Source organism: Carassius auratus, chromosome 22, assembly GCF_003368295.1.
Source record: "Carassius auratus strain Wakin chromosome 22, ASM336829v1, whole genome shotgun sequence".
In the NCBI taxonomy this organism is placed as follows: domain Eukaryota; kingdom Metazoa; phylum Chordata; class Actinopteri; order Cypriniformes; family Cyprinidae; genus Carassius; species Carassius auratus.
The window spans coordinates 32,224,845-32,248,869 of NC_039264.1; the positions used below are offsets into that span (position 1 = coordinate 32,224,845).

Consider the following 24,025-nt stretch of genomic DNA (forward strand, 5'->3'; position numbering starts at 1 on the left):
TTGGGCTCTTCCGGGGGGTGCTACGGCCCCTGGGGTTAGCAGGGCAGTAAAACCTACATATATGTATTCTCCTCATCATGAACAACAATCTGAGCTGAGTCACATTTATAATCTGACAGTTTTCACAGTCCTCTGTTTCTATTCTATTCATCATGACTATTATACCTTTTGACAGGACATTGTGAGGCCATCTGATGAAACATGGAAAAATTTAGAAAGAAGATGATTTAATAATGAAAATAATAGATTATTTCTTTGATTTTTGAAGTAAATGGCAAGAAATATAATGGATGAACCTGCAACAACTTGCCATTATCTATTCCCCACTGTAAAGCAGTAATCAAGGACAATGTATACACATTGTGATACTTCACTATTACACAAGGACAAATTCATGCAGTGCTAAGAATATTAATTTATATATATATATATATATATATATATATATAATATATATATATATATTAGCATTATATATAACTAATTAGCCGAAATCAGTGTAAAAATGTCCTCCTCACCCCTGTATCTTGCTCCTCAGGTGCTGGACATCAGTAATGTGCCTGCTCTTGGTTTTAATGCAGTACAAGATCCACGTTGATCATTCCTGCTACATTCTCAGTTATCCCTCAAGTGTTTGTAACAATAAAGCCCATGGCACCATCTTGTAATGCAGAATAATTAATCTTGTAACTCCCTGGTATTTCACAAAAAATGTGCATATTTGTTACTAAAATATAAAAAAATACTTTCTGGTGTACTGATGTCCCAGATGTTATTAATCCGATCAAAAATGTTCATGTCTTAAATAAAAAAATAATCCCAATAATTAATATGTCGTTTTTCCAAGTCTAAAATAAACACATATGAGCCTACCTAGTAAAATGATGTATTTACCAAGAATCTTCAGAACACAATATTCACCATTTTCATTTTATTGAAGCATAGACTATAAAGTTGATAAAGTAGCATCAAGACAAATAAGATTCAATGAAAATAATTATCATCAAAGATACATTAACCTCATATATAAATCAGTTCCCACGGATGAGTGATGAAATGTCCTTAAAAGTCACACAGTCCCATCCAGTCAACTGTGATAGAGATCATGTGATACATATAAGACATGTGATACTGTTCCAGAAAATAATGATTCCCATCATCACATCTAAACTGGTTTCATCTCCCATTGTGATCTTCTTCTCTCGTGTCTGGAAACAGTTTGTGGTTGATGTCCAGCACTGATGAGGTGTAGCTTGTTCTCAGCCAGAGGATCTCTCAGTCCTAACATCCCAGACCTGGTCAAAGTGAAACACACAATGCAGAAGAAGTTGTTTAATGGACAGAGAGCGCAGCTTATGTTCTGTGTGGTTTTAGCAGTGTGAGCAACTATGACCCTTGTAGTACTGTACACTTACCATTCTTCAAGCTGGTTTGAGACCTTTTGAGAAGCTTTTTCTCTGAAGAGAATTTAGCACATCTTCTTCTTTCACTCCTTTCAAGAGCATCACTTGGTCAAAACCCCTCATTTGGCTGATGAGATCATCTGTACAAATAAAAATACTGCAATAAATATGTCATTCTGCAAGAATTAAGAAAAAGTTACAGAAGCAAAGGTCTTGCTCATGAGACATTAGCATGTGTAGTTCTCAGAGACTCTAGAATTCATCTATTGTTGCAGTAAATGTGTTTTCTTCCTCTAGAATCTTTCTCCAAAGTTCCTGACTTCTCTCACAAATGTGTTTTAGTCTGTGCAGTGTAAGGCCTGGCTTCAAACCAATCCACTATCAATTCACAATTTATAACATAACATTTATAAAACAATGAAATAATGTCAATTGGTGTTTATATCAACTAAACCAATTTCATGATACTTGTCTGCTTTTAAAACAGGTGGTGTGTTTTTAAAAACATAATATTAAAAATGTCCAGTCACACTTTGCTAACATGCTGTAATTGTAATAGTATAAAACGAAATCAAGGCTGACATGACCAGTTCTGTGAGAGATCATCATAAAATGTTGTATAACATTGCTTCAACACACACATACCAGAGGACTTCTGTTGTTTGAGCTCAAGATGGCCGTCTTCATTTCTCATCCTGAGCAAATCATTTCCTTGGTCTTCCTTCTCTTCTGTGAAACAAGAAAATCTCTACTTACTCTCTGAGCAATTAATATTGCTCATTAAACATAATTAAGTTAATTTAAAGTAAGATTCAGACCAGAGCATTTGATGAGTAAATGTTGATTAAAAAATATTCTAAACAAATGTACCTGGGAAGAGCTGATCATGGCAAGATTCGCTGAGACTCAGTAATAGCTCTTTTAGTTTTTAGGAAGGTTTGTGAGGGTTGGCTCTTGAGTGAGCTGTTGAGCTTGATATTTTAGACCTGAAAAAGAAGAACAGCATTATCTGGAAAAAATCCTGTAAGACAGAAAGGAAGGACATATTATTAATTACGTGCAGCTTGTACATTACACCTCTGTAAAGATGCTGTAAAATTAAATGTTAAATGAATCCATTATTGAAAGCAAGTAATTAATAACAAGCTATAGTCATATGAATTCTTTTGATAGTGTCAGATGAGACAGTCCTGGGCTTGTACAATATCATACAAGTGTTAAACTGGATTATTAAGACTGTGATGTGTTTAGGGATCATTTTTAAGACTTTGACCCTGTCCAGATACCCACACTTGCAGTCTTGGCCACTTGAGAGTGTGTGTACATGACAGTGTGTGAACGAGACTGTCCCCGGTCTTAATAATGCCAAAGCACAGCGTCCTTAACACACACGTCCGGAGCGCTATACAAAGCTTAGTGTATCCCATCATGCATCATGTTTTGGAATAAATCGTCAGACTTTTTGCCGAGATCTCACAAGAGGTCACGGAAAGCTGTCCAATGTACAGTATGTGAAATATTGATAATTAGATATTAAAAATCTCTTTAAACACATAAGTGTCCCATAAGGCAGTGGCTCCCAATCCTGGTCCTGGAGAACCCCAACACTGCACATTTGAGATGTCTCCCTGATCAAACACACCTGATTCACTCATCAGCTCATCAGTGAAGACTCCAAGGCAGATAAGAGAGACGCCAAAACCGTGCAGTGCTGGGGTTCTCCAGGATCAGGATTGGGAAACACAGTCATCAGGTCATGAAAAGTTTGACACACACTTGTGGTCATCATGCTCACTTGAACACTAGGCCAAATACAGGAAAGACTTCAAATAAGTAATCAAGTGGTCAAGTGGAAAGATGGCAAGTGTGGGTATTTGGACAGTGCAACAGTTTAAGAAACAACAAATGCTGTACAAATTATAACAGCAGGAATTTTTGATAAAAGAGACAAACTATCACAGACTTACTGCTGCAAATATCTGCCTCCGCAGCTTTCTGTCTTCTCCATTTCTGAAGGAATCCCTCTCCAGAAACACCACTGGGCTGACTGCCTTTACGTCTTTTCAGCTAAAAATATAAATAATAAAAAAGGGGAGAGAAAATAAAATTGAATTATATACAGAATGTTATATATATATATATAAAAATAAATATATATATATATATATATATATATATATATATATATATATATATGAAAATATATATATATATATATATATATATATATATATATATATATATATATATATGAAAATAAATATATATATATATATATATATATATATATATATATATATATATATATATATATATTTAAAAAAAAATATATATATATATATATATATATATATATATATAAACTGATATGAATGAACTGCAAGATGGAAAAATACATGTTTTATTATTTATTTTTAATTTGATTTATTTTATTTTTTTGGATTCACATTAAAAGGTATTAAAAGCATGGTACAGAACACATGATTACTGTGATATCTGTCATATAAAAGCACATAAAAACACTAGCATTACAGTGATACAAACATAGCTGGTTTGGTGATTATTGTATTGTTGTATTGATTATTAATACATCATAGTAAAACTACAGTTACAGTTACTAATGTCCCATTTACTGTGTTTTAACTTCACATTTCATTTATTATTGTGTCGTGATTACCATGATTTTACTACAAATACAACTTACATCATTGATCCTGAAATTAATAATAATATAAAACGGAATCGAAGGTCTATGGCACGTCACGTGACAGATAGAGTTTAATCACACTAATTAGCAGCTGTGTTCATTTATTTAAACGCAATGAAACTCAAAGACAGCCGCGGATGACCGATATAATACAGCGATTAAACATATGGCACTAATCTGATTAATAAAGAAGACAGAATACATTTGATAAAAGGCATTAAAAGAGCGTATATACGACTACTCACCCAAACTGTGGAACTGATAGCAAGTATCGCGCGATGTGTGCTGAATGAGACTTCTTGAACGTGATTTCATAGCGATAAACATCTCATGTCCTCGTGTCGAATTCTGACGCCAAAAGTTTCCCACTGAAAGCAATGAAGGTCGTAGTGCTTCGATAGTCGACGCCGAGAGGCACATTTGGCGTCATAAAAGTGACGCTAGGGGCGCTTGACCATGCTTCGGTTTTTGACGCCTTTGGAGTGAGAATGGGTTGATCACAAACACCAGAACTGAGGATACTGGACGTTATTTACTACTGATAAACCACATGAGCATAATTTTCTCTCTCATTGTCTTCGTGAGATAAATATTTGTTTTATGGTTATTCACATATTATTTACTCAATTTAAAACTTCCAGAAACAAAGTTTTTTAAGGCTTAAGCTGTAACACAGCCTTCTTGTGTTTGTTCTCTCTGTGTTTTATGGAAAAGAACTGAAGTCAGTGTCAGTGAAGGAGGGAAATTCAGTCACTCTAAACTCTGGTCTTACTGAAATGAAGGATGATGATGTAATTCTGTGGACGTTTGGGATTGAATTCACTTTATTGGCTGAAATCAATAAAAGGGCAGACAGCATGACTGTGTATGATGATGTTCTTGATGGGAGATTCAGAGACAGACTGAGGCTTGATGATCAAACTGGATCTCTGACCATCACAAACACCACAACTCAACATGCTGGAGTTTATGTGCTATGGATCAACCAGATCAGGATTTATTTATTTCTCATTGTCTATCGTGAGTTATAATAATAATAATAATAATAATAATAATAATAATAATAATAATAATGTGACCTTTTTAATTACAAACTTGAAATTAATTCATACAACATTTTGTTTCTTTTTGTTGTTTAATGTAACAGTATCAATCTTTGACAAACCCTGTTTCTGTTTGTTGTCTTTGTGTGTTTGATGATAAAGGTGAAATATCAGTGATGGAGGGAGATTCAGTCACTCTAAACTCTGGTCTTACTGAAATGATGCATGATGATCAGATTCTGTGGAAGCTTTGGATTGAAAATATTTTAATAGCTGAACTTAATGTAACAGCTAAAGGCATCAGTGTATATAATGATCACGTTTATGAGAGATTTAGAGGCCGACTGAAGGTGGACGTTCAAACTGGATCTCTGATCATCACAAGCACCAGATTTCAACATACTGGACGTTATGAACTACTGATCAACCATATCAGGATAATTTCTTTTCTCAATGTCTTTCGTGAGTTAAAAAAATATAACAAACTGAAACTGAATTTTTTTTTTTTTTTTTTACAGTATTAATCTTTGAAAAACCTTGTTTCTGTTTGTTCTCTTTGTGTGTTTGATGATAAAGGTGAAATATCAGTGATGGAGGGAGATTCAGTCACTCTAAACTCTGGTCTTACTGAAATGATGCATGATGATCAGATTCAGTGGAGGTTTTGGATTAAAGAGACTTTACTAGCTCAAATCAGTAAAAAGGTTGACAGCATTACTGTCTACAATGTTCATGATGAGAGATTCAGAAACAGACTGAAGCTGGACGATCAAACTGGATCTCTGACCATCACAAACATCAGAACTGAAGATACTGGAAGTTATGAACTGCAGATCAACATTTACAGCAGCTCTTTTTTTTATCTCACTGTCTATGGTGAGTTAAATATTAGTTTCACCAGTATTATTTATTACAGGTAGGAAGTTGATCTAAAAAAGTATCTTATCATGACTTATTTGTTAAAAGTACTTATTAGCTTGTTTTTATGTATTTTATTTTTTCTATATCAGAATGATCTACTTTTGATGAGACTTGGACCTTCTTGATGTTTCTTCCTCGTTTATTTTAATATATTCATTCATCTTCGTTTTTCTTTGTTCTCTCGTGTTTTCAGTTCATCTGCCTGTTCCTGTGATCAGCAGAGACTGTTCATCTTCATCATCATCATCAACGTGTTCATTGGTGTGTTCAGGTTTAAATGTGAGTCATGTGACTCTCTCCTGGTACAAAGGAAACAGTTTATTGTCCAGCATCAGTGTGTCTGATCTCAGCATCAGTCTCTCTCTACCTCTGGAGGTGGAATATCAGGAGAAAAACAGCTACAGCTGTGTGATCAACAATCCCATCAGAAACCAGACCACACATCTGGACATCAGCAAACTCTGTCAACCATGTCCAGGTACAGCAGATCTGATATTAGTTGATGTTGGTGCTGATATTAACGTCTACTGACTGAGCTGATCTCAGTTTGATGTTTTTATTCCTCAGACTCTGTTCACTGTTGTGGTTCTACTGAAGCTGTGATCCGATTGGTCCTCTCTGTTCTGGTGGATGTGGCTACTGTCATTCTTCTGGTTTATGACATCAGATCCAGAAGAACTGATCAAGATCAACCACAGCCCTCATCACAAACCTAAATTGTGATGTAATTTCTCCTATAAATATTTTGTTTAGAATTTACTATTAATTTGTATTATGCGTTTGATGTTATCAAATCATTTACACCCTAAAATTATTAAAGGATAACATAAGGTAACATTTACATATATGCTTAAAATTACAAAAGAGATTGTTATGATAAATTCCATGATTCATCAATATTACAATGCCTTTTTAAAGTGTTTTTTTTTGCAATCTTATTTCTGTTACAATGTTAGCGTTCATATTTTCTGGGGTGTTAACCACTTTAGCCTCATAGTTTTATTGTTGTACAGATCAGACAGATTTAATACTGAAGCTCTTCAACTGGCAGAACATGAACACAAGAAAACGGAAGTACTCTCTCTTTACATGTTTCTGACATATTTTTTTCAAATCTAGTTTGAAAGATATATATATATATATTTATAATTCCCTCAAACAGGTTAAACGATTTATTAAAGAGTCACACATATCTCACTTAACTACTGCTGTCCATTTGTCATCTGCATTGCTTGCCTTTATCAATAAAGTTTTCTCACTGAGCTTCAAGTGTCTTTCGATGCTTTATTACATTTATTATGTCAAGTGTCCTCTGGAAGAATACAAAATTTGTGTATTGGAACAGTTGACGGTGTGCAACATACACACAGATTAACATTCATTCATTTTGGTTCGTTCTCAGAAAAAAAGAAAAAAAAAAAGAAAATGGTGAGTTTAAGTTCCAGAGCGAAATAAGAAAAGAAAAGTGTTCGCATTAATAAGAATTCTAATAATCTTTGCTAATATTATTAAATCTTCAAAACGCTAGAAGTACAAATTACGCCTTTACTGTATGGCCAAAATTATGGAGTACTATGTATTTTAGCTGTTTGCTCGTGCTGCGCCTCATGCACAATATATATTCATAGCAAACAGCTCAGTGTAACAGATCGGCCAGGGCCTACCACCCCCCAATCACAGTGATCCCTATCACTGGATTACTGAGCACCTGCACCTGTCACCAGTCAAGCATCTCATCAACCAGAAAAGCACACACCTCAGACACCCTCATTGTCTGATCTCATATACACGTAGGGGACACTCTGACTTTGCTACTGCTTCCATGTGAATACTTCCCTGCATTACTTACCTCCTGGATTCCTCCTAGTGTCTCTTCATTTCCAAGTGTCCCTGGATAGCTGATAGCTCCTCCTGTGTGCATTCCAGCTCCTGTTAAGGCAAAGACTCTGATTATTCCTGATTATTCCCCTTGTCATATACTTTGAACTGTTCTACAACTATACTTCCATCTTATCATCATCTGGATCATACACCTGTACTCTCTGCGACCTAAATAAACTTTGTTGTAGACCCTAACCTGTTGCATCAGACCTCTTCCCACAATTACACAACCAATTACTTATAAACATTTAATAATATTACATCTGTTGTTAGCAGGAAACAGTTAATCTGCGAAATTATTTATAATAGAAATTAGCCAATAGGAATTATTACACATCTTATTCAGTAAAGGTTATGCTTGCAACCCTGACTGGAGCACAGGCCACCAGCTAGTTTTCTCCAGGTATTTCAGTCCTCTGCCAACTGCTCCATCTGCCCCCACGTAAGGTTCATTCTCTTCATGTTTGCCTCCTGTACTGTCTGCAGGCCTGATGAGGATATGTCCAATCCACCTCCAGAGTCTTTAAAGAAAGTCATTTTCCACTCGTTGCTGTTTCATTTGTTGCCTCAGTTTCCCGTTGACCAATGGATTTTGGATGGAACCGATCCTTCTGAGGCAGGTGATAATGAAAACCTGGATTTTCTTTATGGTAGTGGTTGTGATTCCCCAGGTCTCAGCTCCATAGAGCAATACAGCGTTCACAATAGTGTTGAAAACCCTGATATTGATGTTTATGTCGAACTTGGGGAAGTCGTGGCCTAATGGTTAGAGGGTTGGCCTCCCAATCGAAGGGTTGTGGGTTCTAGTCTCGGGCCGGACGGAATTGTGGGTGGGGGGAGTGCATGCACAGTTCTCTCTCCACCTTCAATACCATGACTTAGGTGCCCTTGAGCAAGGCATCGAACCCCCAACTGCTCCCCGGGCGCCGCAGCATAAATGGCTGCCCACTGCTCCGGGTGTGTGCTCACAGTGTGTGTGTGTTCACTGCTCTGTGTGTGTGCATTTCGGATGGGTTAAATGCAGAGCACAAATTCTGAGTATGGGTCACCATACTTGGCTCAATGTCACTTCACTTCACTTCACTTCACTCTAAGGATGCCAGATGTTCTTCAGTTTGTGAGCAGTCTGCTCTTGCATTGATGATTTGTATTCTCTTAATCGTTAACACTTTGCTCTTCTATCTATTTATGTTGAGGCCCAAGCTCAACATGTTGGTCTTTTCCTGCATCTGTTGTTGGGTGTAACAGAGAGAGGCAAAGTCAAGATCATCCAAAAGTGTCCATAGTCCAGTCTATTGCCAGCAGAAACAGTAAGGGGGATGGTAAACATCATTGCCTCACTCCTGTTCTTACTGTAAAGGCATCTTTCAGTAAGAAAGTTTCAGTTTCACTCTCAGAACCACATACAGAGTGTTTGTCTATCCATGCTGTCAAATGCTTTCTTGTAGTCAATAAAGTGTAGAGAGATCAGTTTCACTCCAAAGACTGACCAAGATTATACATAATGTAACAGTTTGATCAGTGCATTAACTTTCCCACACCCCAGCCCGTCCCGCAAATAACTGTAACTGTAACCTTATCAAAGGGGGTAGGCAAGTTCCCCTCACCTCTCTATAGACTTATTAATCCTGAGGACATTGATGAGCTTGTTCAGGTGTGTTTGATTAGGGTTGAAGCTGAACTCTTTAGGACTGCGGCTCAATAGGACCGAACTTGCCTACCCCGGAAATGACCTAATAAAATATTACACTAGTGATGGTTCATACATGAACAAATATTTTAGGTGAACAAATCGTTCTCGTTTACCGAATCCATTGACTCATATTTCTCGTTTACTGAAGTTCTTCCCTCAAGCAGCGCGTGAACTCGGCGCTATTAGCAGCGCGTGCGCAGCTCGGGAACAGCTTCTGTGAACTGTTTCATCCTTTCAAAGAGTTACTCAAGATGTGACGGAGCATGTGATTTGTTGAAAGTAGTGAACGAACACGATCTTCTCGTAGGTGAACATGTTGAATGAACTGATACATCTCGTTCAAGAACTAAATGAATGAGAGTATACAGGGACAGTCGGCCAAGCATGTAAATCTCGATCAGCAATCAGCAGATACAAAGCGCAGTTATAGGTGCACATACGCTTGTTTTCATATTTAGCATACAGAACATAACTCCACGTTTAATCCCCGATTTATTAATGTGAATATATAATATATGAACTGTCTGACCAAACGATTAAAAGGTTTAATTATGCAAGAAAACCTTGTGATTTGTTCATCGGAATAACTTTTTTAGACTGTTTATTTAATGCGATCATACACACTCTTTAATAAAGCCAAATCAGTTTTTGTCACAAGTAAATACGTTCGTTGACTTAAGACATAACACAAGACACTCTTTTTCGCCACCTGCTGTGGCGTATTTATGTAATATGAAGAAATGTTCACTGAACAAATAAGTGAATGAATCCGAATTAATCTTTTTTTTGAATGCACTGAAAATAAACTAATCTCTTGAAAGAATCTAAATTTCCACATCTAAATTCCACGCAACATAAATGGATTTTTAAAAATGTTGTTTTCAGTGACCCGCTTCAACCCACCCACAAATAAAGTGCCAATTTCTAAACCCGCCCCGTCCCGACCCGTTGGGCCCGCGGCTTATGAGATGACCCGCAAATTACTATAAAGGAACATTCAAACATTAGGATTGAGAAAAGGCCTTCCAATGTACATCTTGATGAGGAATTCTCACTAAATGAATTAAAGAGAGCTGTCGGTAGAGTTAAAAAATCTTCTCAAAGAAAGGATGAGATATGTTATATGATGATCAAAAATTTATCTGAATTTTATTATGTCTTTTTAATTAAGTGTGGGGATCAGGGAGACTTCCTTCTTCAAGGAAACATGGGGTTATGATTCCTGTTTTAAAGCCAGCCAAGATTAAAAAAAAAAATGTAAAAAATGTAATCACAATCAACCACCACTTTAATTCAGGTTTGGGAATAAATAATGACAGAAATACATTTTTTGGGTGAACTATCCCTTTAATGACATTTAGGACTTTCCCTTTAAGACCTGCACATATCCGTTTTTCTCTTAACAGTTTACTATGATTTTAGACATAACCAGCTATGGTTGTATGTAAACCTTGTAGTATACCTTGAATACTCAATACCTTGAGTATTAGTGCAAAAGATAACTTACTAATTAGATTATGTTTGCCAGTGTTCACACACACTTCAAGTGTACATGCTTAGAAAATGTGCATATCAGCACATGAATTCAATTTTTAACCAGCAACACATTAAAGTACATGCAAATATACATATGTGTTTGGAACAAGTGCAGTGTCCCGTGAGTGTAACTCCTGCAGAGTTAACATTGCACATGCAAACATTATGATTACACTAAAAAGGCAGTATAAAAAATGCTGAGCAGTATTTTCCCATTTGTTTTGCACAGAATCTGTACAGAAATCTGGTTTGATCTGTCAGTGGATAAACAGATTCTGCAGGATGTTTGTGGTTGCTTTGAATTCTCTTATATTAAACTTGTGTGCACTTTTACTGGGTGAAGTAGCTTGTGCAATGCAAGTTAGAAGGACCACAAATGTCAAGATATGAGCATGCATGCTCTTTTCTTCAACATCAGCACGATTGCAAATGTGATATTGATTTTATGCAACAATTCAACAAGCAAGAAGTTAACATTGAGTTACATTTAAGACATAATATTGTTGGTTTTTACTTTAATCAAACGTTAAAGCGAAACACACACACACACACACATGCAAACATATTTATTTTTGTGAACAATGGGGACATCCCATAGGCGTAATGGTTTTTATACTGTTCAAACTGAATATTCTATGGCCCTTCACCAACCCTACACCTAACCCTAACCCTCACAGGAAAATTTGTGCATTTTTACTTTCTCAAAAAAACAAAACAACAAAAAAAAAACACATTCTGTATGATTTATAAGCGTTTTGAAAAATGGGGACATGGGTAATGTCCTCATAAGTCACCCTTTCCTTGTAATACCTGTGTCATACCCATGTCATTATACAGAGTTGTGTCCTGATATGACACACACACACACACACACATTTGTTATATATATATATATATATATATATATATATGTATATATATTGCACACTCATAGTCAGAAGTCATGTATGATTGACAGCTCACAACTCTAAATAAAACACCATTAGATACTGAATGCTGGCCCAGAATTAATGTGAAAATGTAAGATCAGCAAAAGCTCGCTGATTTTCGTGATTTTAAAGGAGATAGACATGTGAGCGGAAACTAACTGCGGTTGAGGAAGGATTCATCCAGATAAATATCACAGTTCAGTTGTAAGTGTTTTCAGACATTTTAAGCATCACTATTGTGGGTTTTTCAGAGAACCGATGAAGAAAATGTTTCTCAAATTAGTTTTGTTCTGTTTTTGGCATCTGGATGGTGAGTTTGATATGTGTTTGAAATGTGAAATGTGTTTCTATGCCTTTAGTTGTTTCTTTTCTGATAACATGTAATAAACTATTTATTACATTAGTCAGAGATTATTAACATTCACTGTTATTCTCATTAAGAAATGCAACATGATAGTTTGAATTCATGTTATTCATGTTATTCAGTAGTGACTGATTCAGTAAAATATGAAGCTTACACAAGCAACACCTTTAGTGTTGTATTAAAATATATATATATATATTTTTCCACATGAAACTTTAATTCCTTTTAATTTATTGTCTTCTGTCTTTGTGCCGTGTAGATATCATTCATTTAAATTATTAATAGTATTTTAGTGAAGCTTTATCAAATGAATTTAAATCTTATTCTGTTGTAATCTGTTCTTCAGGTGTGTTTGGTGATGAAGTGGAGTCAGTAACAGCGATAGAGGGACATGAGGTCACTCTACACTCTAATCTTACTGAAAAAAAGGATGATGATGTGATTCAGTGGAGGTTTGGATCTGAAAACACTTTACTAGCTAAAATCAATAAACAGACCAACATTATGACTGTATATGATGATGTTCTTGATGGGAGATTCAGAAACAGACTGAAGCTGGATCATCAGACTGGATGTCTGACCATCACAAACACCAGACCTGAACATTCTGGACGTTATGAATTACAGACCAACAGTGTGAGAAAGTATTTCAAAATCACTGTATTTAATAGTGAGTATACTGTATGCATATTTCACCTTTTTTATATTTTAATCATTACCAAAGATATAATTTACCCTTTAAGCTATGAACATAACATAGCATAGAACGTAACATAGAATCAGCGTAGAATCAACGTTTCTGGTGGTGTCGAAACGACGTAGATCTCCAATGTCAGTGATGTTGGATGATGTTGATCCAACAGCAGGCAAAAAATTATGGAAAATCAAGGCAACTGGTTCACTTACCTAATGTGGAATCAACGTAGATTTTCAGTTGGTTGTAATAACGTCCCAGAATCAACACGTATCCAACATAAAATCAATAATTGGTTAGCTTGACTAACATTGGAACAAGGATGATTTCATTTGGGTAAAATTATGTTACTATTAACATTTACTGCTTATTTTTAAAATCTCACATAATTAAAAATAGATAAATTAGCCTATATATGTGACAATTTATTTAACAAAATAATACTTTTTATAACTATTATTATTATGTATTTTTCAATCTAGGACTGGCCTGATGAAGCTATTTCATTAAACAGATGTTTAAGTTTAGTCTGCAAGTCAAATTATCTCTGATTGAAAAAGAAGAAGGAATAGTGCTTCATGTTTGTTTTGTGATAGAGTTTCATGCGTCCTTTTTTTGTTCTGAGCACTTCAGAAACTTCCTCAAGGTCCTGCACATTCTGCATCTTTTGTAGTTTTGAACTCTTTCTCGCAGTGACTGTATGATTTCAGATGCATCTTTTCACTCTGAGGGAAATTGAGGGACACATATGAAAGGTTACAAACTTACCGATGCTCAAGAAAGCAACACAATGCATTAAGAGACGCAGGATGTAAGCTTTTTGAATTGGATAATCAGGGTAAACTACTCATTTTGTCTGAAAAGTATTAATATATATATATATATATATATATATATATATATATATATATATATATATACAGTATTGTTCAAAATAATAGCAGTATAATGTGACTAACCAGAATAATCAAGGTTTTTCGTATATTTTTTTATTGCTACGTGGCAAACAAGTTACCAGTAGGTTCAGTAGATTCTCAGAAAACAAATGAGACCCAGCATTCATGATATGCACGCTCTTAAGGCTGTGCAATTGGGCAATTAGTTGAATTAGTTGAAAGGGGTGTGTTCAAAAAAATAGCAGTGTGGCATTCAATCACTGAGGTCATCAATTTTGTGAAGAAACAGGTGTGAATCAGGTGGCCCCTATTTAAGGATGAAGCCAACACTTGTTGAACATGCATTTGAAAGCTGAGGAAAATGGGTCGTTCAAGACATTGTTCAGAAGAACAGCGTACTTTGATTAAAAAGTTGATTAGAGAGGGGAAAACCTATAAAGAGGTGCAAAAAATGATAGGCTGTTCAGCTAAAATGATCTCCAATGCCTTAAAATGGAGAGCAAAACCAGAGAGACGTGGAAGAAAACGGAAGACAACCATCAAAATGGATTGAAGAATAACCAGAATGGCAAAGGCTCAGCCAATGATCACCTCCAGGATGATCAAAGACAGTCTGGAGTAACCTGTAAGTACTGTGACAGTTAGAAGACGTCTGTGTGAAGCTAATCTATTTTCAAGAATCTCCCGCAAAGTCCCTCTGTTAAAAAAAAGGCATGTGCAGAAGAGGTTACAATTTGCCAAAGAACACATCAACTGGCCTAAAGAGAAATGGAGGAACATTTTGTGGACTGATGAGAGTAAAATTGTTCTTTTTGGGTCCAAGGGCCACAGGCAGTTTGTGAGACGACCCCCAAACTCTGAATTCAAGCCACAGTACACAGTGAAGACAGTGAAGCATGGAGGTGCAAGCATCATGATATGGGCATGTTTCTCCTACTATGGTGTTGGGCCTATTTATCGCATACCAGGGATCATGGATCAGTTTGCATATGTTAAAATACTTGAAGAGGTCATGTTGCCCTATGCTGAAGAGGACATGCCCTTGAAATGGTTGTTTCAACAAGACAATGACCCAAAACACACTAGTAAACGGGCAAAGTCTTGGTTCCAAACCAACAAAATTAATGTTATGGAGTGGCCAGCCCAATCTCCAGACCTTAATCCAATTGAGAACTTGTGGGGTGATATCAAAAATGCTGTTTCTGAAGCAAAACCAAGAAATGTGAATGAATTGTGGAATGTTGTTAAAGAATCATGGAGTGGAATAACAGCTGAGAGGTGCCACAAGTTGGTTGACTCCATGCCACACAGATGTCAAGCAGTTTTAAAAAACTGTGGTCATACAACTAAATATTAGTTTAGTGATTCACAGGATTGCTAAATCCCAGAAAAAAAAAATGTTTGTACAAAATAGTTTTGAGTTTGTACAGTCAAAGGTAGACACTGCTATTTTTTTGAACACACCCCTTTCAACTAATTGCCCAATTGCACAGCCTTAAGAGCGTGCATATTATGAATGCTGGGTCTTGTTTGTTTTCTGACAATCTACTGAACCTACTGGTAACTTGTTTGCCACGTAGCAATAAAAAATATACTAAAAACCTTGATTATTCTGGTTAGTCACATTGTACTGCTATTATTTTGAACAATACTGTATATATATATATACATATTATGTAGCTGCTGGTGGGCAGGCAGTTCAGTTCATCATTCTGTTCAAAAGTTTACACCTTCTGATAATATTTTCACTCTTCAGTTTTCCTTAGGGTGAAGAGATGGATCTCAAAATCATAAGTCATTGTTGGAGAGGGCCATATGCAGAAGATGTTGGAAAACCAAAGAATTTGCGGTATTTGGAGGATTTTTCTGAGGCACAGCAGGCGGTTAAATTGCTCTGGGCTGTCCCAGGACAATCAAGGGACTCATGAACATCTGTCACGAAACATAAAAATAGCTGTGGGTCATCCATATAAAGACAGAGTATATATATATATATATATATATATATATATATATATATATATATATATATATATAAGGACAGTTCATATAGAAGTTAACTTCAGGAATTAAAAAAGTTTTCAAGGTGTTTGACAAAACAGAGCAAATGGAAAGAGAAAGCGCGATCCATGGCTATTATTAGCTCCCAATATAAAGCATACGGACAGAAAAAAAAGGTTATGGGGTAAAATACACAATCTTCCAGACTAGGATAAAGTCATTATGAACATTAACATTAATTTGGGAGAAATATAATGTGATTTATGGTAATAAAAGTATGTTAGTGGCGCTCTGTGGTGCAGCAGGATTTGGAACAGCATCCTGAGCTGCCGCAGACAAATTTTAACTTCAAATGTTAGCTGAGATATCCACAAAATATAAAAAGCAACACTGAAATAAGACCGTGTTGTTCAATCAGATGCGCATGAAAGTTATGTTTGTTACTACAGCAGAGAACATAATGATAATGATAAAGACAACCAGCACAGATAGCTTATATGAAGGGAACAGATAGCTTATATGACATTGGAGTGTTCTCAGTAAAATTTAATTAATTTAACCAATTAATCAATTAAACATGTTTCAAAATTATGCTATTATAATGGTGTGTTGTATGCAAACAACATTGTTAGTGTACAGTTTATTGATGTAGCCTTTATCTGAGATTACATGTATTTTGCCATCTGAAAGTATATGTTCTGCTCTTTCAATGGGTTGTCTCAGTTCATTTTTAACACTAACGATCACAGATTCGCAGGGATATTCAAGCAGTCTAGCACTATAAATTTCATGTTCTAGTTTGTGCTCACCTTTCTTTGAAAAGTAGACAGTAACCAATTGTTTCCCCTCATTTAGTTTTTTTCCTTCTCCTGTCTTTCCTTTATTTTTGGTTGGCCTGATTTGGCTTTATTTTAAAAAGACATTTCTACAGCGCTCCAACAGACGCTTAACTTACATAAACAAACTGCGTGCAGATGGACTAAACCATTTGGCGCATTAGCAAGGGGGGTGGGATCAAGAGACCGTAAGTCAATCAACAAAGTTATTCAGCCAATACACAAAATGTACATTTCATCTGACATTGATTATGAAATTTAAGTAGGAAATGAAAATATCCAGGTAAAATTAAATATATTCCAGCCTTTTCAAGGGCCTTCTATTCCTTTGAGGCCCTGGTTTACCCCCAGTCCGATACCCCTGGCTATTTACAGAGATTTAACTGATACACAGAAGGTTCGTGCGCTAACGTGAATAGTCCGAAAACGTGACTTTTCATGCAGTGTGGAGTGGGTTAAAGTATTATAAAGTTACTTAAAATTGTGATAAGCCTGTTTCTGTTTGATTTCAAGGTGATGCAGATGCAGATGCAGTGGAGTCATTGATGGAGGGAGATTCAGTCACTCTACACACTCGTCATGATGAAAGGATGAATAACGATCGGATTCAGTGGTGGTTTGAAAATGAAAACTCTTTAATAGCTGAAATGAAAGTAACAGCTAACGGTGTAACTGTAAATACTAATTATGACTGGAGATTCAGGGGCAAACTGAAGGTGAATCTTCAAACTGGATGTCTAACCATCACAAACATCAGAACTGAACATGCTGGACTTTATGGAGTACAGAGCAACCGTATGAGAAAAACCATCATTGTCAATGTCAGTGGTGAGTTTTACTTTGAATATTAATCTTTTTTTATTTATTGCAGTTTTTATGTACATCTAAAGAAGTACCTAATTTAAAGGATTCATTTTTAAAATGATTAAATACAGATTTATGTTTAATACATGGCGAATGTAGTAGTTCACCTGAGGAGAAGAACAGCACCGGGTTTAGAACAACTCTCTTTTTCCTTCTTGGCTCTCAACAGAGTCAGACGCATTTCTCTTCCTCTCCTCCCCTTGCCTTCCCTGCTTGCTCTCTCGTCTCGTCTATTGCAATGCTCTCCAAAACTGAAAATCATGGATTTGATCAACTGTTCTCTCAACTCAATTAACACCATCTTCTCGATGAGAAACTTGGGTTCGGGGGCACCTGACTGCCCTGCCGGGATGTTCGCAGCTGGCTACACGATGGACACGTGGGAGAGATGGCAGGTCGTGTGCCTGGTGGCTCTTTCCATGGAGGACATTGAAGATATCTACCTATTCGGAACCATGATAACAGGTCTTCTGCAGATTGGACTAGTCTTTGCCCTGGGTAATCGAAGAATTCAGGAGAAGGGAACAGCTGTCCAAAGCCTCACAAGGCTGCCCGTCATGATTGAAGCAGTGGACAGAGCGGTCAGCACTGAGACTGAAACTATTAACCACAATATGGATAATACCACAAATAAGCTCACGGCTTTGGAAAGGAAACTGGAGAAAATGGATGGATTAGGTGACCAGAATGGAAAAAAGAGAGTGACCGTGTAATTGGAACGTGGCTAATCGCCCCAAGACCAAACAATTGGAATTTTATCTTCTTTCGGTTCCCTCTACCAGCACTGGCCTTGGCCAAGGTCAATGTTGGAAATAACAACTCTCCCGGAGGAGCGCTGCGGCGAGACGCTCTTGCGTTCCTCCCCCTCTTCCACAGACACCTACTGAAAATTTCAGTTTTGGAGAGCATTGCAATAGACATGACAATAGATACATGATTGACTATGCATGGATTTACTGGTGAGTGTGCCAACATTTCTTTCTGTGTCTGGGAATTTTTTGCGTTAGCGAGCGGACTAGAAAACTGTTTTGTGATTGTGAGAAGTCTGTTTCTGTTTGATTGCAATGTGATGCAGATGCAGTGAAGTCAGTGATGGAGGGAGATTCAGTCACTCTACACACTCTTCATGAAAGGATGGATAATGATCGGATTCAGTGGTGGTTTGAAAATAAAAATACATTAATAGCTGAAATGAACGTAACAGCCAGCAGTGTCACTGTAAATGATAATTATGACCGGAGATTCAGGCGGAGACTGAAGGTGGATCTTCGAACTGGATGTTTAACCATCACAAACATCAGAACTGAACATGCTGGACTTTATGGCGTACAGAGCAACCGTATGAGAAAAAACATCATTGTCAATGTCAGTGGTGAGTTTTATTTTGAATATCAATCTGTTTTATTTATTGCAGCTTTTATGTAAATATTAAGAAGTATTTCATTTAAAGGTTTCATTCTTAAAATGATTAAATATACATTTATATTTAACTCTATATATATCAGAGTGTTTTCAGAGTAGGGCTGTCTTGCAATTACAACGTTTAATGAATTGAAATGAATTTATGCATTTATTTATATCATATGATAAGCAATATCACACTAGTGCATATGTGATTTTGTACAATATTCCATAAATACAAAATTTATATTGTGTTTTATTTTAAGCACAATAGTGTCTGTTTTAGTTTACTTTTGCCAACGATAATATTAACAGCAGAACTGTTGTGTGTTGATCGATTTTGACTATTCTGGTGAACCAATGGCCCATTCATAAAGAGATTTGGCCGGCAGCCATATCACCCTGGAGCCCAAGACCGGTTTCCCACTGAAGCTAAGCAGGGTTGAGCCTGGGCAGTACCTGGATGGGAGACCTCTGAGAAAACTAGGTTGCTGCTGGAAGAGGTGCTAGTGAGGCCAGCAGGGGGTGCTCACCCTGTGGTCTGTGTGGGTCCTAGCGCCCCAGTGTAGTGATGGGGACACTATACTGTCAACAAGCACCGTCCTTCGGATGAGACGTTAAACCGAGTTCCTGACCCTCTGTGGTCATTAAAAATCCACACAGTAGAGGTGTGACCTCGGCATCCTGGCTAAATTCGCCCATTGGCCTCTGACCATCATGGCCTCCTAACAATCCCCATATCCGCTGATTGGCTTCATCACTCTGTCTCTTCTCCACCAGTAAGCTGGTGTGTGGTGGGCGTTCTGGCGCACTATGGCTGCCGTCGCATCATCCAGGTGGATGCTGCACACTGGTGGTGGATGAGGAGATACCCCTTGACTATGTAAGCGCTTTGAGTGTCTAGAAAAGCGCAATATAAATGTAAAGAATTATTATTATTCCTTGCTGGCCGACCCTTTTCTTACCAGCAAACTTACTGAAAAAGCCAAGCAGGGTTTACAACTTCTAGCTTAACAGAAAGCTTTCTTTTGTACACACAAACACAGTATTTGGAATATATATATATATATATATATATATAATAACTGACAGAAAAAAAAAAAAACTCACTTGTAACCCACCACACTCAGGCAAACTACGATCTCGCCCGAGAGCCCAATCAACTTCGAGTGGTACAAAACGAGCCAATGGTACTCAAAGTACCTTGGTCTGCGGAATTTGCTTCGTGAGCTCCACCCCGCAGAGCGGGTATATAAGGTGCAACGCAAGCAACTCGCATTCAAGTCTTCGCTGAGGAGCCGAGCCAGTGACCCGGCCGTTCAGCGGAACAGAGATGTGGCAAGGGGACATAACGTCTCTGTTCCCTCCTTCAGGGAACGAGGGTTACATACGTAACCAAGACGTTCCCTTTCAGTCACTCACGTTCAACGTTACGAATGGGGTCCCTTACAAAACACTACATGGCTGTCTTCCAGCGACCCGGGTGAGTGATAGCACCCTGTCGTGAGGCCAGCACGAGTGAGGGCCTATAGCTCGCACAGAATACACTGGGTAGCATATTCCAGCTGGACATATGCTAGCAGGCTGCCTGCCCGTGGGAGGACTTACAGAAGGCAGGTATGATACATAAGAACAAACATACATAAGCCAAAGCCGTCAGGAGTGTAGTTTTCAAAGATAAAAACTTTAGCTCTACTGAGAGCAAGGGTTCGAAGGGAGCTCTCTGCAGTGCTGATAGAACCACTGCGAGGTCCCAAGAGGGGACTTGCTGAGGGCGAGGCGGATTGAGCCTCCTTGCTCCTCTCAGGAACCTGATGATCAGATCGTGCCTCCCAAGAGACTTACCTTCAACAGGGTCATGGTGAGCCGAAATGGCAGCCACACAGACCTTGAGGGTGGAAGAAGACAGCCTTTTTTCCAACCCCTCCTGAAGAAAGGAAAGCACCGACCCAATTGGGCATTTCCAGGGGTCCTCACGCCGAGAAGAACACCAAGTTATGAAGAGGTTCCACTTCAAAGCATAGGCATGTCTGATGGACATGGCTCTAGCTGAATTGATGGTAGCTACCCCCTGTGGTGGCAAGGTACCTCAACCTGCTGTGTACCTGCTATGGCCGAGCGGGAGTGGAGGTGGAGGTGGAGGAACGAGCAGGCTGAGGTTGCGCCAGCGGCGGGGTGGAAGCAGCAGTGGGCCGCCGGGGCAGGATGTGTCTGATAGCCTCAGACTGCTTCTGGGCGGCAGAGAACTGCTGGGCAAAGCTCTCTACCGCGTCGCCAAAGAGGCCATCCTGGGAGACCGGGGAGTTGAGGAGCTGAGCCCAATCAGACTCCCTCATATCTGCCAGGTTCAGCCATAGGTGGCGCTCCTGGACCACCCAAGTCGTCATCACCTGACCCAAGGAGCGCGCAGTGACCTTCGTCGCCCGGAGAGCGAAGTCGGTAGCAGTGCGCGCCTCTTGCAAAACCCCTGGGTCAGCACCGCCCTCGTGCAGCTTCGGGAGCAGCTTGGCCTGATAGACCTGAAGTGAGGCCATGGCATGCAGGGCAGAAGCGGCCTGGCCCGCAGCTCTGTAAGCCTTGGCCACAAGCGTGGATGAGAACTTACAGGCCTTGGAGGGCAGCTTGGGACCACCCCGCCAAGCGGAGGCGCTCTGTGGACACAGTTGCATCGCAACAGAACACTCCACCGGGGAATCCCAGCATACCCCTTGGCTGCCCTGCCATCGAGGGCAGTGAAGGCGGAGGAAGAACCAGAACGGTTTCGGGCAGTTAAAGGTGCCTTTCATGAACTAGTTACTTCCTGGTGCACTTCCGGGAATAAAGGAACCTAGAGGGGGTGCTGGCGACCTGCATGAGCAGCCTTCAGGAACCAATCATCCAGCCTCGAATGCTCAGGACAGGGTGGAGGATTCCACTCAAGCCCGATGCTCTCCGCTGCCTGGGAAAGCACAGCCGTCAGCTCAGGATCAGACTCGGACAACGCTGGCACTCCCGAGGAAGGCAACGCAGCCGAACCCTCATCTCCCGAGGACTCAAGCCCACCTTGTGATGCGGCTATCGACATACGGTCCTCTTCGCGAGCCCCGAATGAGATGTCAGGAGCCTGAGAGGGTCCAGCAAACTCATCCGGGAACTCCACCGGCTGCGGCGTACGTGAGAGGGGTGTTGCCCGAGGAGGTTCGCTCGTCGAGGAAGCCCACACGGTAACCCTCAGATTACCCTGGCCACCAGCCGAAGTAGCCCTCTTACAAGAAGAAGAGCTAGAACGGGGTGTGCCAGAGGGGACTCTATACCTTTTAAGGTAATCGAGTCTCGATCTCAACGCCGAGATGGTCATGTCCCCGCAATGAGAATATGAGCCATCCATGAATGCAGTCTCAGCGTGCTGGAAGCCCAGACACTTGACACAATGATCGTGACCGTCACAAGGAGCGATATATCGACCGCACCCAGAAAAACACGGGCGAAATGACATCTTTAAAAAGACACAAATCGGCCCGTATCTCTTTTGTGAGAGAAATTGTCTCTTTTAGAGGTGTTAAAGCGCTCAGGGGAACGCGGGAGCTGTCGCCGTCACACCCACACCAGCTCTTGCTTGTAAACACTCCTGTGATTGCAGCAAGTGATGTGCTCGGCTCCGAAGCGAAAGCTTGAATGCGAGTTGCTCGCGTTGCTCCTTATATACCCGCTCTGCGGGGCGGAGCTCGCGATGCAAATTCCGCAGACCAAGGTACTTGGCTCGTTTTGTACCACTCGAAGGTGATTGGGCTCTAGGGCGAGATCCCATTTGTAACGTCGAACGTGACTGAGTGAAAGGGCACACAATTTAGCAATTCAGTGTTGAAGCTATTTTATTAAACTCACAGAGCAGCACTGACATGTTTTTTTGCCCCTGAATGTTTCTGTATTTGCACTGCATGATCTTCTATCTCTCTCTCTTTCTCTCTCTCTCCCACTGTGTCATTGAAAGCAGCAAATTAAACTAGTAAGGTAATTAAACTGACCTGGAACTACCAATGCATTAAAATGTTTTAATGCATAGCTGACAGCGAATCAGCACGGACATTCACCATCAATTTGAATATATTCATTGAGATTCAGTATGTGATTTAAGTGTTCACTTTTAACTTTTTTTTAGCAGTGAGCATCAGATTGTTTTAAACTTTCTACTTTAAATCAGTCTTGGTTCTTTCAGGGTTTATTCTTTGTATTCTTCAGTATCATCTTTAATCCTCATTTATATCTATTCTCTCATGTTTTCAGTTCGTCTGCCTGTTCCTATCATCAGCAGAAACTCTTCACAATGTTCTTCATCATCATCATCATCATCTTCTTCCAACTGTTCACTGGTGTGTTCAGTGGTGAATGTGAGTCATGTGACTCTCTCCTGGTACAAAGGAAACAGTTTATTGTCCAGTATCAGTGTGTCTGATTTCAGCATCAGTCTCTCTCTACCTCTGGAGGTGAAATATCAGGATAAAAACAGCTACAGCTGTGTGATCAAAAATCCCATCAGAAACCAGACCACACATCTGGACATCAGTCAACTCTGTCAACCATGTTCAGGTACAGCAGAGCTGATATTAGTTGATGTTGGTGCTGATATTAACGTCTACTGACTGAGCTGATCTCAGTTTCATGATTTTATTCCTCAGACTCTGAACACTGTTGTGGTTCTACTGAAGCTGTGATCCGATTGGTCCTCTCTGCTTTGGTGGGCGTGGCTACTGTAATTTTTCTGGTTTATGACATCAGATCCAGAAGAACTGAACAAGATCATGCATGTTTTCCAGCGTCACAAACCTAAATTCGCATGCCATTAATTCTATAACAATTGTGTGTATCATTTTAATTAT

The 24,025-nt window shown here is 38.9% G+C and overlaps 2 protein-coding genes across 2 annotated transcripts; both read left to right on the forward strand.

Annotated features, from left to right (window-relative positions):
* The first annotated feature begins 4,967 nt into the window (after positions 1-4,967).
* On the forward strand, positions 4,968-6,790 carry LOC113040584 (SLAM family member 9-like). Its single transcript, XM_026198887.1, has 4 exons — positions 4,968-5,130; positions 5,730-6,029; positions 6,268-6,546; positions 6,642-6,790. The coding sequence occupies exons 1-4, from the start codon at positions 4,968-4,970 to the stop codon at positions 6,788-6,790; spliced, it is 891 nt and encodes a 296-aa protein (XP_026054672.1).
* A 5,559-nt stretch (positions 6,791-12,349) lies between these two features.
* On the forward strand, positions 12,350-23,551 carry LOC113040414 (uncharacterized; the record flags this gene model as incomplete). Its single annotated transcript, XM_026198765.1, has 5 exons — positions 12,350-12,423; positions 12,824-13,147; positions 17,418-17,732; positions 18,844-19,140; positions 23,433-23,551. Coding segments are annotated over exons 1-5 (1,107 nt in total), but the record flags the coding sequence as incomplete, so codon positions are not given.
* Between the last annotated feature and the right edge of the window lie 474 nt (positions 23,552-24,025).

Excerpts from the sequence above, each read along its gene's own strand:
- LOC113040584 (XM_026198887.1), top strand. The coding sequence starts at position 4,968 with ATGACTGTGTATGATGATGTTCTTGATGGGAGATTCAGAGACAGACTG. Across the intron at positions 6,030-6,267 it reads TTTTTATCTCACTGTCTATG|TTCATCTGCCTGTTCCTGTG; the intron begins GTGAGTTAAATA and ends TCGTGTTTTCAG. Across the intron at positions 6,547-6,641 it reads CAGCAAACTCTGTCAACCAT|ACTCTGTTCACTGTTGTGGT; the intron begins GTCCAGGTACAG and ends TTTATTCCTCAG.